We start from the raw sequence: 13,534 nt of genomic DNA on the forward strand, positions 1-13,534 counted from the left end.
TGACTCTCTCAGCAGTCAAAGATTCTGTTTGTATGTCCCCCGGCTTTCCTTTGATTCCATGTCTGGCCGCCTATCGGGGTACTTCCCAAGCACTTTTCCTTATAACGAGGACATTTAAGCGTCTCTTTGGGGAGTCCGGTTGGGAGGTTACACAAAAACGACAGGGGGTTGGGGGAAGTGTCTGGGTTGCGGAGTCTGGGTCAACGCTGCCTGGAGAAGAGGTTCCTTAGGGCGTTGTTGTAGTTCTTGTTGAAGGCGGTGTAGATGAGCGGGTTGAAGAAGGAGTTGGAGTAGCCGAGCCAGAGGAAGATGCTCTTCCAGATGGGCGGGATGTCGCAGGAGCACAGCGGCATGATGAGCTCGGTGATGAAGAACGGGATCCAGCAGAGCACAAAGACGCCAATCAGGATGCCCACCATGAGCGCCGCCTTCTTCTCCTTTTGCTCGCGCCACGTGTCGCCATCCGTCTGGAAGGTGACGGTGGCGTGCCTGACCGTGAACACCATCTGCGGCTGGCGCGCTTCTTCTTTCACCTGCAGCGACATCGGACATCAAATCGATAGGATCAACAGGGAACTGCGGGGAGTCGCAATGTAATCACAAGAGAGAAATGGGAAACATGAGCAAGTGTGGAGAAGAACTATTTGGAGTATTCAGTGTGAGGGAATGTACTTGAAGTACCAATACTTCATGACCGTATTTTTTTTTTTTTACCGGTATCTGCACAGGTGTATACTCGGTCTAGAGCTGTCCTGTGTAGCCCATGTCCATGAACTGATGAAGCATCTTCGGATGAGTCTTCTTAGTCTACCAGACCTGTCCGTTGACCAATTCATTGGCGTGAAAATAATTTGAGATGGACGAAAGACAATATTCAGACAGCTCTATGTGAGTATTTGTTTTTATCAGGACTTTTTAATGTTACGCCCTATATTTGAAACTGGAACTTCCTAATAACGTAGCGCATACTAGGAGTCGGAGGGATTAGTTGACAAGACGACTAACACGCCGCATCGAGGTATAAAGCTTGACTAATTGCTAACCATATTTTTTGGCATCTTGTCTACGGTAATTCTTGTTGGCAAATTTACAAAGGCTTGCAACTCGTCCATCTGCTGCCGTCGCTGGATGAGTGGCGCTCTGGAGCAGCAAAAAGTGCAGCTAATAGCAAAACAATGGATAAGGGCTGAGTAAAGACGTAGATTGGCGTAGTAGTTCGCCGCGCGCGCCAGTTCCCGACTCGCAAGCTCGCGTGTGCTTGCCACTTGTCTATCTTGGCTTTCCACATGTCAATACCTGATCCAACCCCGGAGGCTCAACAAGTGGATTGCGGTTGCCAGCACAGAGGAGTGACAGGCGGAGCGACAAATACAGCGCGGCGCTCGTGTTTGGGCAAACTCAAATGAAGCGGCTCAATCATGTCAACAATTGTGCCTTCCTTCTCTTTTGTCTCGCGACTCAAGGCCGACTTGCCTTCTTTTCGTTTATCAGCTCAAGGCTTGCGAGCCTTGCATACAAAACAGATTGGATTGTCTGCCCACGCTACAACTTTTTCTCACTTTGACTCACATGAAGCCAAGTCGGTGACTGCAGAGGCAAATGCGTACACTGCTCCCTTGAGCTTTCGACACCCCAGACATTTTATCAATTGGTCCTATCAAATGATATTAAAACTGGGGTATGTTTTAAGGATGGCGAATATAAATATCTTTCCCAAAAAATGTGTGTATTATATCACATAAATCCAGACGCGTTATCTTTTGTTCATGTTGTTTTGAGAAAATAAGATGCATATTTGTTGCGATAAGTCTGATACTTTATCTTGGAGAAAAATGGTGTTGATTATGCAACATTGCCCTAGATAATTTATCATTTATTTGTACAGTTTTGAGAGTGTATTTCAAGAAAAAAAAGTATGTTTTCCAAAATATTCCAGAAAGCTTTATGATTTGGTTGTGGTGGTCCTTTTTAGCCCGCCCCCCATCATCTTTCAACTCTCATGACAAAGTTACTTGTACTATAACTACTCCATCCTTGTAAGTGCTACCCTTTTCTTGCAGAAATGTTATTCCTTACTTAATTTCTTTCTTTCTGTTCTAATTTTAAGTGAAACACGTGAGCAAGTGTTAGAACAAGATACACTGACATGCGTGTTTAAAAAAAAAAAAAAAAAATCTAATAAGCTTCTAATTGTTTTATGTTACTCTAGCAATGTTCTGTTTTTAGAAATGGTTGTAGAAAGCGATAAACGTTGCCTCTAACTCAACTTCCAATTAGTTCTGCAAGACCGCCCGCTTCCAATTTGAAGCTACTTTTCCATGACGGACGATAATGACGGCACGAGAGGAAAATTACAACTTTATTTTGCATTTTCCGGGATACATTTTTTTCCTCCCCGATAGCGTTGAGTCACGTTCATAAAGAGGCCTTTGAAAAAAAAAAAAAAGATCGTCCATTGTCACCATTTAATTTGTGCTAATGCTCGACGAACAGACGAGCGTCTGACTCTTTGAGCACGCTGATGAGCAAGCGGCAAGGTGAACAAAGGCCCAGACGCTGGATATTTATATCTTCGCCAGCCTACGCGCAGGCAATGATTCTGATTAGGACCCAAATAATTTTCCTAGGTTCAAATAGAACTCATTGCATAGCAACAGACATCTGTGGTGGTAAAATGAAATGACCCATTGAGAACAACAGTGGGTCAACTCCATTTTTGTCTTTTAAGCGTGGAAATGAATACAAAAAAAAGTTTGGGAATCCAGATGAATACTGATCTAAATCAAGGCTTAGTTACAAGTTTAAGATATCGGTTAGTCCAGTATTGGATTCGGTACCAGTAGGCTAACTCTAACTCTTGAAAGTGTAGACATGGAAAACTGGCATATCATTTAGGCTATACTGGTCTAAATTAAGATGGAGTTCCAGTTTTGGCAACGTTTCAATTATTAGGTTGGTTTTTAGCCTTCCGCGCTGAGCCCCTTCCTGTGTGTGGTAGTAATGGTTAGGCTGACAGATGAGGTTAGACTGGAATCCCCTTGTTCGCAGATGATATTGTGATGTGGAGTGAAAGCAGGGAGCAGGCGGAGGAACAATTAGAAAGATGGAGGCACGCACTGGAAAGGAGAGGAATGAAGATTTGCCGAAGTAAAACAGAATATATGTGCATGAATGTGAGGGGCAGAGGAGGAAGAGTGAAGCACCAGGAGAAGAGATAGCAAGGGTGGATGACTTCAAATACTTGAGCTCATCAATACAGAGCAATGGGGAGTGTGGTAAGGAAGTGAAAAAACGGGTCCAAGTGGGGGGAACAGTTGGCGGAAGGTGTCTGGTGTTCTATGTGACAGAAGAGTCTCCCCTAGAATGAAGGGGAAAGTTTATAAAACAGTGGTCATGATGTACGGATTTGAGCGATGGCAATGAAGAGTCAACAGGAAGCAGAACTTGAGGTAGGAGAAATAAAGATGGTGAGGTTCTCGCTTGGAGTGAACTGGTTGAATAGGATTAGAAATGAGCTTCCATTGTTTGGACATGTTCAGAGGCGAGAGAGTGAGTATATTGGTAGAAGGGTGTTGAGGATAGAGCTGCCAGGCAAAATTGCGAGAGGAAGCCCAAAGAAAAGGTTGATGGCTGTTGTGAGGGGAGGACACGAGGACAGTGGGTGTTAGAGAGGAAGATGCACGAGATAGGCTTGGATGGAAAAAGATGACACGCCGTGGCGACCCCTAACGGGACAAGCCGAAAGGAAAAGAAGATGAAGAAGAAAAGGTTGTTTTTTAGCCTTAGTGAATGAAGCTAATTTGATTTATCGTCTTTCATTGAGTCTCGATCGGTTTTGACGAATGTTTGGACTTAGACCAGAATTGTATTGCCCATAAAATCAGAATCCCACTTCTGCCAAATGACAGGAAACAGTTGGCATGCTCTGGTTCTTAGAAGGTCAAGTATCACTGATCACCTCTGCCATGGGCGTGATGGTGTTGCTCTTGCGAGAACCGATCCGGAACTTGGCCGCCTTGTAGATCTTCCAGTAGACGAAGAGCACCACGCAGAGCGGCAGGTAGAAGGCGCCGAACGTGGAGAAGATGGTGTAGGACGGCACCTGGCTCACCTGGCACTTCATGCCCTCGGTGTACGTCTCGCCCCAACCGAAGAGCGGCGAGAGCGAGATGATGGATGACAGCAGCCACGTGAGGGCGATCATCACGTTGGAAATCTTCTTGCGCGTCTTGAGCGTGTACTCCAGGTGGCGCGTGATGGACCAGTAGCGGTCCAAAGCGATGGCCGTCACGTTCCAGATGCTGGCCGTGCAGCACAGCACGTCGAAGGAGATCCACACCTGGCAGGCCACATTTGATTTGACATGATTTAAAACGAAAACATAATAGTGAAAAGTAGTGTGAGAATAAAATTGTAACATTCTCATTGATGATGAAAAATGACCTGGCAGAGCACGCGGCCCAGCTTCCACAGGCGTCCGTTCAGCTCGTGCACCAGGCTCAGCGGCATCACCAGCGCCGCCACCATCACGTCGGAGATGGCCATGGACGCCACCAGGTTGTGGGGCACCCGGTGGAAGGTGCGCACCCGCAGGATGGTGACCAGCACCAGCAGGTTCCACACGAAGGTGGCCACGGCCAGCATGGCCAGCAGGGTCAGCGTGAGCACGCTAAACAGGGAGAAGGGCCGGTAGACGTCGTTTTCGGGGGCGTGGCCGCTGACGTTGGCCACGCTGACGTTGGGATACGTCATGGCAGACGCTTCCGAGATGGAGGTCGAGTCATTCTGCATCTGGAAAACCAGACACCTACAGTGAGTGGCTAGTCTTAAGTCTTACACACTTTTGTTCAGATCCCAAGCTTTTAGGATATTTTATTTTTGTCGAGGGGAAAGTAAAAATAGTGGCCTGCCTTATAAATCCATATGATCACAACTGTGGTGGACTTCATGTTTCTATATGTATTTCTATATTGTCTACATAATGTCATCATCCCAATAAAAAGGTGAATGAACAGGTTTTGACAAAATAATCAGTTGAAAGGACTTTGCTTTCAAATGTAGAACGTCAAAGTGAAAATTTGGCCAAATATTAAATGTTCGAGTAAAATACGGACCCCTGAAAATATTTTACTTCGCACCATTAATGAATACTTAAATCGCGGTCTAGAGTAAGTTTGATGACTGCTATTTATTTACCCCCCCCCCTTCCCTGTTGTACGCCTACTGCGGGGTGCCACTATGTTTGCTGGAGAGCCCGTTTAGCAATTTTTTTTTTTTTCTCGTGGCGGTGTAAAAGCCACTTGAGCATCTCATCTGCGGTTGTCAGGCAGGCTGCCGACAACCTTTCAAGTGCAATTTCAGACGCCGTTAAAAAGCCTCGCAAAGCTACTCTGGGACTTCTTTTTTACCACTGGAACAAAAAGAAACATTCATATTTATAAACCCGCCCCAATGCGACTTCCTCCTCCGATTTGCATCAATGTCTACATTCGGCAACAGGATGTGTATTTTTATTTTTTTAATTTTTTTTTTGAAAGACGGTGGCGTATTAACACTATACAGAAAAATAGGAAAAAAATGACTGAAGAAAGAAGTGTAAATATCACAAGGAAACATAACACATAACTTAAAAGGGGTAGGTATTTTGAGGTAAAAAAAAATACATATTGAAAGGAAAGGTATATTTTCAAGATAGATATGTTAACATTAAAAAGTATTGTATATGCACAAAAAAAATTGATGGCTAACTAGTTTTGAAATCAGAACTCAAGGATAAAAGTTTGTTGCGCTGTTGTTGAAGTTATTGTAAAAATAGGTGTGTTAATAAGAATTGCAATTTTACACATAATGACTGAAATTTTTGGAATAATCTATTCATGGATGTTGATGCATGCTTTTGCGGGCGACCTTACAGTAAATGACATGGCAGGCCAGATCTGTCCCCCCCCCACCCACCCGCACCCGACTTGAGTTTAACGCTGTGTTTTAGCGGTAAAAAGTTATGCATTTTTTGAGAAAACATGTTTTACATTTTCAAGAAACTAGTTGGAATTTGAGAGACCAGTTGTACAAAAAATGGTTTATTTTGTAGATTAATGTACAACCCCCCCCCCAGTTTATTTTCAGATTAAATGGATTAGATGTATTTCAGCTCCCGTTGGTGGTGTGAAATAGAATGAAAGCCAATGTACAATTCAGTTGTATTTAACTTTGTAGTGCATTGAATGTGGTAGCAGGTTGTTTTTCAGCTTTTGTTGGAACCAAACCCTATTATTTAGCAGAATAATCTACTTTTCAGGAATAAAAGCTCTGTCTCATTTTTGGTGAAGGCCCATGACGCTACTGTATGTTAATATCAGTCATGTCGGTGCTTTTGGGTGGGTAAAGTATTTATTTTTTTGTACTTGGTGTAAAAAGTCTGAGAACTCCTGCATTAGCCTACCAGAGGAGCGCACTAGCAGCCGATGCTAATGCACAGCAATTCCCATCCACTGTTGCAAGTGGAATCGAACATTCACTTTCACCGCAGGTCGCATCTTCACGCCTATAAATTCACAACTCCCTCTGCGCTTATGAATTCCGGCCAACGCCTTCCATCCTTCCAACCATCTATAAGCCATCCGTTCTCACAAAAAAAAAAAAAAAAAAAATCCTCTTGTCACCTTGACACTTGGCCTTTTAAGTGGAGCTCGTTCCCCTGTAATATTGAACTCGTTCCCTGTTCCCTGTAATATTGATGCAGTCATTCATTTTACATGGCACAGCGAAGGGACATGTTAGCAAATGAGCACATATATTTTTTTTCCCCCCTAGCACTGGTCCTGTTTGCCTTCATCCAAGTAGTTTAATAAGTTAGAATGAAGCCTTAGAACACAGGTGTCAAACTCGAGGTCTGGGGGGCCAAATCCAGCCCGCCTTGTGATTTTATGTGGCCCGCGAAGGCAAATCAAGTGTGTCAAATTCCATGATTCTTGTGAATATCTGTTCAAATTGTCGGATCCTAAATGATAACATTGAGGTATTGCAAGCATTTACCAAACATGAACAATAGTTGAAAAACCCTTTACCCTTGATTTATGATTCCAAAAGTAGTTCATACATTTCATGTGTATATATGATGATGCGATTAAAGAATATAATTTTTTTCAGTCATAACAGCTCTCTGAGGGAAATTGTAACTGCAATCTGGCCAGCGACAAGAATGAGTTTGACACCCCTGCCCTACAATGAAAAATGGCAGTGCGTGACGTTTTGTAACATAATTTTTGGAAGGAAAAGCATCATTGAATAGTTTGAAGTAGTATTAAATTGTTATATAAAGACAAATACATTTTTGGTAAGCGAAAAGTCATAAAATTAAGTGTCATCTAAGAAAAAACTTTGGGAAATAAATCGTTTGAGAATGTTGATTTCTGACCATGTTACCAGAAAAACTGGATTTTCTAAATATTAAGTCAGAATATTACAATGAACTCAGTATTTGGGAGTAGAGAGTAAAATTGTCATTTTGTGTGAAAAAAGGGAAACTATTCAAATAGAAGGTAACTAAATGAAATTGTAAAATTGACAGAAGTAATGTTAGGAACACAAAATAAAAGAAAAAAAAATGAGCGGACATGTCTAACATGGCATTATTATTGTGGTTCTTGTTTGCAATGGACCAGGAAATGGAAAAATACAGAGCAAGAAACATTTTTGTGTTGACAGTCGTCTCCGCTGGGTGTTATTCTCCTCAGCTTTTGATCTAATTGAGAGCTTTGAATCAATAAGATCTCATTGTTTTGCTTGTTACGCTGTAATTGTCGGCTGCGTTGCTGAATATCAAATCAGGTGAATATATTTTTTTTTTTTTTTGCAGGATTCGAAAAAACAACAACAGAAAAATGGGAAAAAATCAAACGTCCCCCTCCCACTCATCCCCTGAGGTGAAGCTTCATGTATCTTTCACAGCCGCCAGACGCCGGCTGCCGTATTGATCTCCGGGCTATCGCTCACCGGGGCTCATCCATAAGGTCCGCCGGGTAATAACAATAGCAACCTCCTGTGACTTATGACACCGTCTGTTGCATTGCGCTCCAATCAAAGGCAATCTGGCCTCTGTTGTCGCGGCTCCTATTAGCACGGCTAACAGCCATGAAATTGAAAATTTGTCATGAAGGAAAGAGCTGACCAAACCTTAAGCAGATCTCATAATCGGGTCCGTTTGACGTTAGCGCATTTGCATATGGGCGAGGGAGACTCCTTCGCTACTGACGTCACGAGGGAATCAAACAGACGACGGGGTGAAAGCGTCAGCTCGGGCCTTAAAGCAGGGTGGGCTCATATTGAGCACGGAGGTCAGCGTTTGTCATGTTGTTGTTTAAGCTGGGTTCACTCATGCCAATCAGCGCCATTACAATCAGCCATCAATGGCCTGATTATCGAATGTCCAGCGATAATTCAGTGGTGTGGGGTGCGTTCAGAGGTTTTTGCCTCGCTGATCGGCAATCTACATTTTAAACTTGTTCAATATTAGCGATCACGTGTCTTATTATGCTCAATTAGGAGTTGATCTGACATAGAAGTTACACTCGTGGAGGTCACTGTGAATGGAGCTCAACTCATATTTACACATTTATAGCCACAGTGGGGCCGAATTTGGACATTTTCTGATCAAAGTCAGCAAAGGTCCAATTATCAGATTTCTCTGGAGGATTGGTTATCCTGAGTGATTATTCTGTGGTGTAAAGACAACTGTCAGCGTTCAACCTGTTCAGTATTTACAATTGCAAATCGACCGAGCCGTGGACGTGTTTGTGACGTCAATCGGAACGACAGCCTGTCGACCAAGTTTCAAATGCTCATCACGTTCATCTGCCTTTTCAATCCACAATTTGTGGTGTTTTGCATTCCGCGTTAACATTAAGTAAGAGGATCTTCTTTATTAGGCAAAGTTATGTGGTTTTGTTCAATGCACCATGTGTTGTTGTCCTTGTTTTATGTTTAGTTTTCCAGTAAACTTCAACTGAGAGTGTTGATAAACAGCTTGACGCAAGCCCGAGGCCTCTTACTGGTGGAATCTCAAAAAACTCTTAAAGTTGAGGTACCACCGTATTTTGACCCTCCCTTTTACCTCATTCAGGGAACTAGCCAACATATAAAAAAAAGCAGCCATCCATTGAATGCCATGCAGTTTTTCCGGACCCGTCCTCAGAGGGGTCACTGATGTGCTGGAGCCGATCCCAGCTGACTTTGAGTTGTGAGGCAGGGTACACCCTGTACTGGTTGTCAGCCAATCACAAGGCACATGAAGACAGACAACACTTGCGTGCAACCTGAATGCACAATTTGGAATCTTCACTTGACTAAAAGTGCACATGTTTTTGAACATGCGACGAAGTTGGAGAAAAACGATGCAAACAGCCACCCCAATAATAATGAATTGAGAAAGCAGTTGAATCTGTGCATAGTCCTTGACATTGTGCATGTCATCTCTCTTTATTATTATTATATTATTTTTTTTTCAAAACAGAAAAAACTTCCAGTGCAACAACTTTGTAAAAAACCCCGGCTCCCTTGTTGGACATCCCGCGGGGATTCCCGAACCCTCCGGCATCACCACACACTTGTTACACGGCAAATTTAACAAGCGTCTGAGACGAGGGAGATGAATTAAAAAAAAAAGAAATAAGAAGGGACGCAACTCACCCCGTTTAGCTGTTCAGCGTCAAATAGTAGTAGTGCGGCAGAAGGTGCTCTGTGCGTGGTTTGTGTGCATCCATCGCCGCCTGGGTTGGAGGGGAAGGGGGGGACTGATGGCTCAGTGTGGTTTAATTTGGCTTGGCTACACACACACAAACACACACACACACCGTGAGAATGAGGAATGAACCACGCCGGTTGGCATAGGGGGCAGACAAGAGGATGGCTGAGAGGTGGGAGGGTGATTCTGAGTCCATTTCACATGATAAACACTGCGTTTTCCTCAGTGAAGTGAAGAAGGCTGGATGGAGGGGAGGGGAGGGGAGGGAGGGAGGGCGGAGGCGAGGGGGTGGGAAGCTGCCTTATCGGAGGCAAGGATGCAACAGCAGATGCAGATGACGTCTTTATCTTGTTTCTCAGACAACGTTGCCTCCTCCTTACGGCACTCGGATGCGCCGTGCCAACCTGCTTTCGCCGGAGGGTCCTGCAGCCCGGCGGGCGACGCACATGGCCGCACGTCGTCACCCAAACGAGTGCGGGCTGCACTCGTCTCACTCATCTGAAATTGGAGATGCGATGGCCACCAACTCAACTCTCCTCACTTCACAATAAGAGTCAGGTTGGAACAACACCCTCCTCCCACAAACCCTCACCCCAAAGAAAAACAGTTTAATGCCACTCCTGGGCAAAGTTGACTGTCCAACTAAACATAAAAAAAGAGAATCATACCCCAACTGTGTATTTTAAACCAAGCAACTTTGCCTGAAAAATGCCCCCGGCCCCTGCTAGTTTAGTGCTAGCTAGCTTTGTTCCGTCAATGTTGTTGTGTTTGTTGTAGCCAAGTACGACGGCCGTTATTCCGTATCAAGGTCCAGAAAGTGAGCGTGGTCGGTTTTTGAGCACAGTTGAAGAGATGATGCATATCGTGGGGGGCGACGTCACATAATGGGCATTTATCGACAACGATGCTGATAGTTGTTGAGCTTATGACACCAGCCCGAACGGAGTCGCGATAGCGTCGATCTCACGGGCCGCTGGAGTTGTCTTTCGGTTTTGGCTAGTGGAGGCGGGTAGCTGCCCAACGCGATGTTGGGTTTGTAGCCGGCGATCCCGTCGTCTACGGCGGTTCGATGGATCGCCGAGAGGGCGCGCCTGCAGTCCTAACCATCGACAGACGGCCGATTAATGTACTGCTCGATCGATGGCTCGATATCTCAGACGGTTTTACGCAAGACTCTGGGGCACGCTCCTTGCCCTGTCATCTCGTGATTAGGATGTCCGGCGAGGTAGCACTGAAGCGCATATTGTTTTATGAGCATCACATTGTGTTCGCGTACCCGAAGGAGTTTCGACTCGGTGTGTAGGTGATCGATGGAAGCCATTTTGTGGCAGCCCGTGGAGGTTCGAAAAGGCAGTGTTTTGAGCTGCCAGGAGGGAGTCCCAGTGAGTTGGGTTCAAGTTGGGAGTCCACACAGGCGCCGCGTTGCTCAGGATCGATCTTCTGATGGCCTTACACGTCGTGAGGATGGTCTCCTTGGTCTTGCCTCACGTGGTGCCGGCTAGTCACTTCAGAATGTTGTTTCTTTTATTGAGTTTGGAGCGCACGATTTTCGCAAGTTCATGGAACATCAATACCCTTCAAAGGCACACCTTTTTGATCAACCAAAACAAGATTGCACAAGTTCTAATAGATGCAAATAATTGCTTAATTAACATGTAAGAAGGTAACACCGAGCATGAATATAAACTCCTTTAAACGCATAAACTCCTTCACTTGAGCAAAATCCGCGTATGCCAATAAAGGCATCCCCCGCTAATCCCTGAGATTTGTTTCAACCGCTCGTCCAAACACTTTGACCGTCTGGAAAGATGCTGTCGAATTTTAGGTAGGCGCCCTCCTCACATCAGTCCCACTGGGGTACGCACGCTCTCCTTCTTCCACCTCCACTAACATTATTACCTCGCTCTCCTTCCCTGGTGGTGGTGTCTCATTTTTGTGTTTTCATTCGGCGTGATGCAAGCGGCAGAAACAAATCTTTCAAGTGCCGGTAAATCTTTCTCTGTAATTTCATCGGCGCCATAAAAAAAATGTATATCTTTGATTTTAAATCCCAAATTTTATATGTAGATGTATTGCATTGATCACTTTCGCCGGCAGTTCTCCGAGGGGCTGTGAAAAAATATGAGGCAACCATCAAACAAATGTGCATCGTGATATATTACGAGCAATTCCGGGTTACTGCGTCATATCACTATTCATCTAGCACAGCCACGCCGCATCGGAATTTATCTTCTTTTTGTGTGTGGAACGTATATCCACGTGTCAATTGTGGAAACTTGCAGTTTATAGATAGAATATAATATCTGACGCAAACAGCTAGGTGACCCAAAGCTTTTTTAGGTACGGCATCCATCGAAGAATAAGAATGGTGTTAACATTTCATGAGCATCTTGATGTTATTCATTATACAGCAAATACATGGCCCTCCTTAAGACTTTCCCTCTGGGTTGAAGGTTTGATTAACTACTATTGGCTCAGTAGCGCCCCACTGAGTTTATGAAAATTCAGTCCCATAATCCAGCTTCACTCGGCAACATGCAACTTTGTAGGCATGGTCTTTTGCCAAAAGGTCTCAAGTAGCCATACATGAAAAAGGCTCAGAAAGAAATATTAGCAGGGTCCTTGTACTAGAGATTTTTTTTTTTTTAATTTGATGACTCGCCATAAAGACAAAACTCAATGAGTCAGCCCTATAATGTCAAAGCATGATGGTGTAAAACTGCAGTGGATCAGGCTGAGTGTTGTTTCTCGTATATTGACAGATTTTGGCAGTGTATATACCACAGGGCTCCTTTCTAAATCATCTACAGTACTGTTGTGGTCATAAATATTTTCCCATCTATCCATTTTGTATTGCGCTTATCGTAACTAGTGTTGCGGGTGAATCGAAGCCTGGAGTAAACCTACCCAAGCATGGGGAAAACACTCTACACAGGAGTCAAATCAAAACCTCTTCACTCTGAGACAAACAAAACACGACCTCACCATGCTGCCCAAAATAAAGTTTTTCTCTTAAATACGAATCTTATTTGGTTGCAATACATGAGCGAAATATGATGCGACTTGCTATGTCTATGCAAGAGTGTTGCAACCTTTTTCACTGGCAGATATTGAGATTGCTAATCATTTATTCAGCGTTTTAGGCAACAACAACAAATAAACAAAAACTTTGTGGTATTACTGGCATGTAGCCCTTTTTTTCTCAAAAGTTCAAACCTGTATGATTTTATCCACACCTGACTCTTAAGGAAAAGTGAAATATGAGGAGCACGCTACGCTTGCTGCCGCTCGGCTCGAGGCGACTTGGTCATTTTATCGATTTCACGGCGGTAATTTATAACCACGACCTTGTCTTGCACTCTCTTGCTCTCTTTCTCACTCTTTCTCTCAACGTCTGCGCCCTAAATAGCCCAGCAATCACATACTCCTGCCTACGATTTACTGCAACGTTCCGACAACTTTGCCCTGGAGGTCCCGGGTGCATTGGCCAGAAAAAAGTCAAATGGCAATCCAAAGACTTTTTGTCTTAAGTTGGACAAACAACAACTGTCATATTTCCTTTTTCCATGGTTCATTCATAGTCGTGAGGGCTCGGCCCAGATAGATAGCTTTGAGATTTAGTGACTTCTCCCTTTAAAAGACTCCAGGGTGTAAAAAAAATATATATATACCGTTTGGGCTTTTCCGTCATTTATTCCCTTGCTCAGTTGGGTGTCTGTTGAATTGATGCCATGATTTATGGGCAAGACTTTAGACAGACCCAAATCATTGACGGCTGCCTTTCTCCCTACG

The 13,534-nt window shown here is 44.1% G+C and overlaps 2 protein-coding genes across 25 annotated transcripts in view; one reads left to right on the forward strand and one right to left on the reverse strand.

The window, feature by feature from the left end:
* dlgap1b (discs, large (Drosophila) homolog-associated protein 1b) overlaps positions 1–13,534 on the forward strand; it is a 131,801-nt gene that overhangs the window by 29,158 nt on the left and 89,109 nt on the right. For 19 of the 24 annotated variants that reach the window (XM_061805474.1, XM_061805450.1, XM_061805466.1 and 16 more), the window contains 2 exons: positions 7,859–8,012; positions 10,102–10,300. The exons of 1 other annotated variant lie outside the window; for it this stretch is intronic. The gene's annotated coding sequence lies outside the window, so the exon portion shown is untranslated. Of the gene's footprint in view, positions 1–4,692; positions 4,813–7,753; positions 7,831–7,858; positions 8,022–10,101; positions 10,301–13,534 lie in introns of those variants that run through there. 4 more of the 24 variants (XM_061805469.1, XM_061805451.1, XM_061805470.1 and 1 more) reach the window with 4 other exon arrangements.
* Positions 201–4,794, reverse strand: htr5ab (5-hydroxytryptamine (serotonin) receptor 5A, genome duplicate b). Its single transcript, XM_061805499.1, has 3 exons — positions 4,444–4,794; positions 3,959–4,339; positions 201–533 (listed from the first exon to the last, which is right to left on the reverse strand). The coding sequence occupies exons 1-3, from the start codon at positions 4,789–4,791 to the stop codon at positions 201–203; spliced, it is 1,062 nt and encodes a 353-aa protein (XP_061661483.1). The 5' UTR covers positions 4,792–4,794.

This window comes from Syngnathoides biaculeatus, chromosome 19 (assembly GCF_019802595.1).
Source record: "Syngnathoides biaculeatus isolate LvHL_M chromosome 19, ASM1980259v1, whole genome shotgun sequence".
NCBI classification, from domain to species: Eukaryota; Metazoa; Chordata; class Actinopteri; order Syngnathiformes; family Syngnathidae; genus Syngnathoides; species Syngnathoides biaculeatus.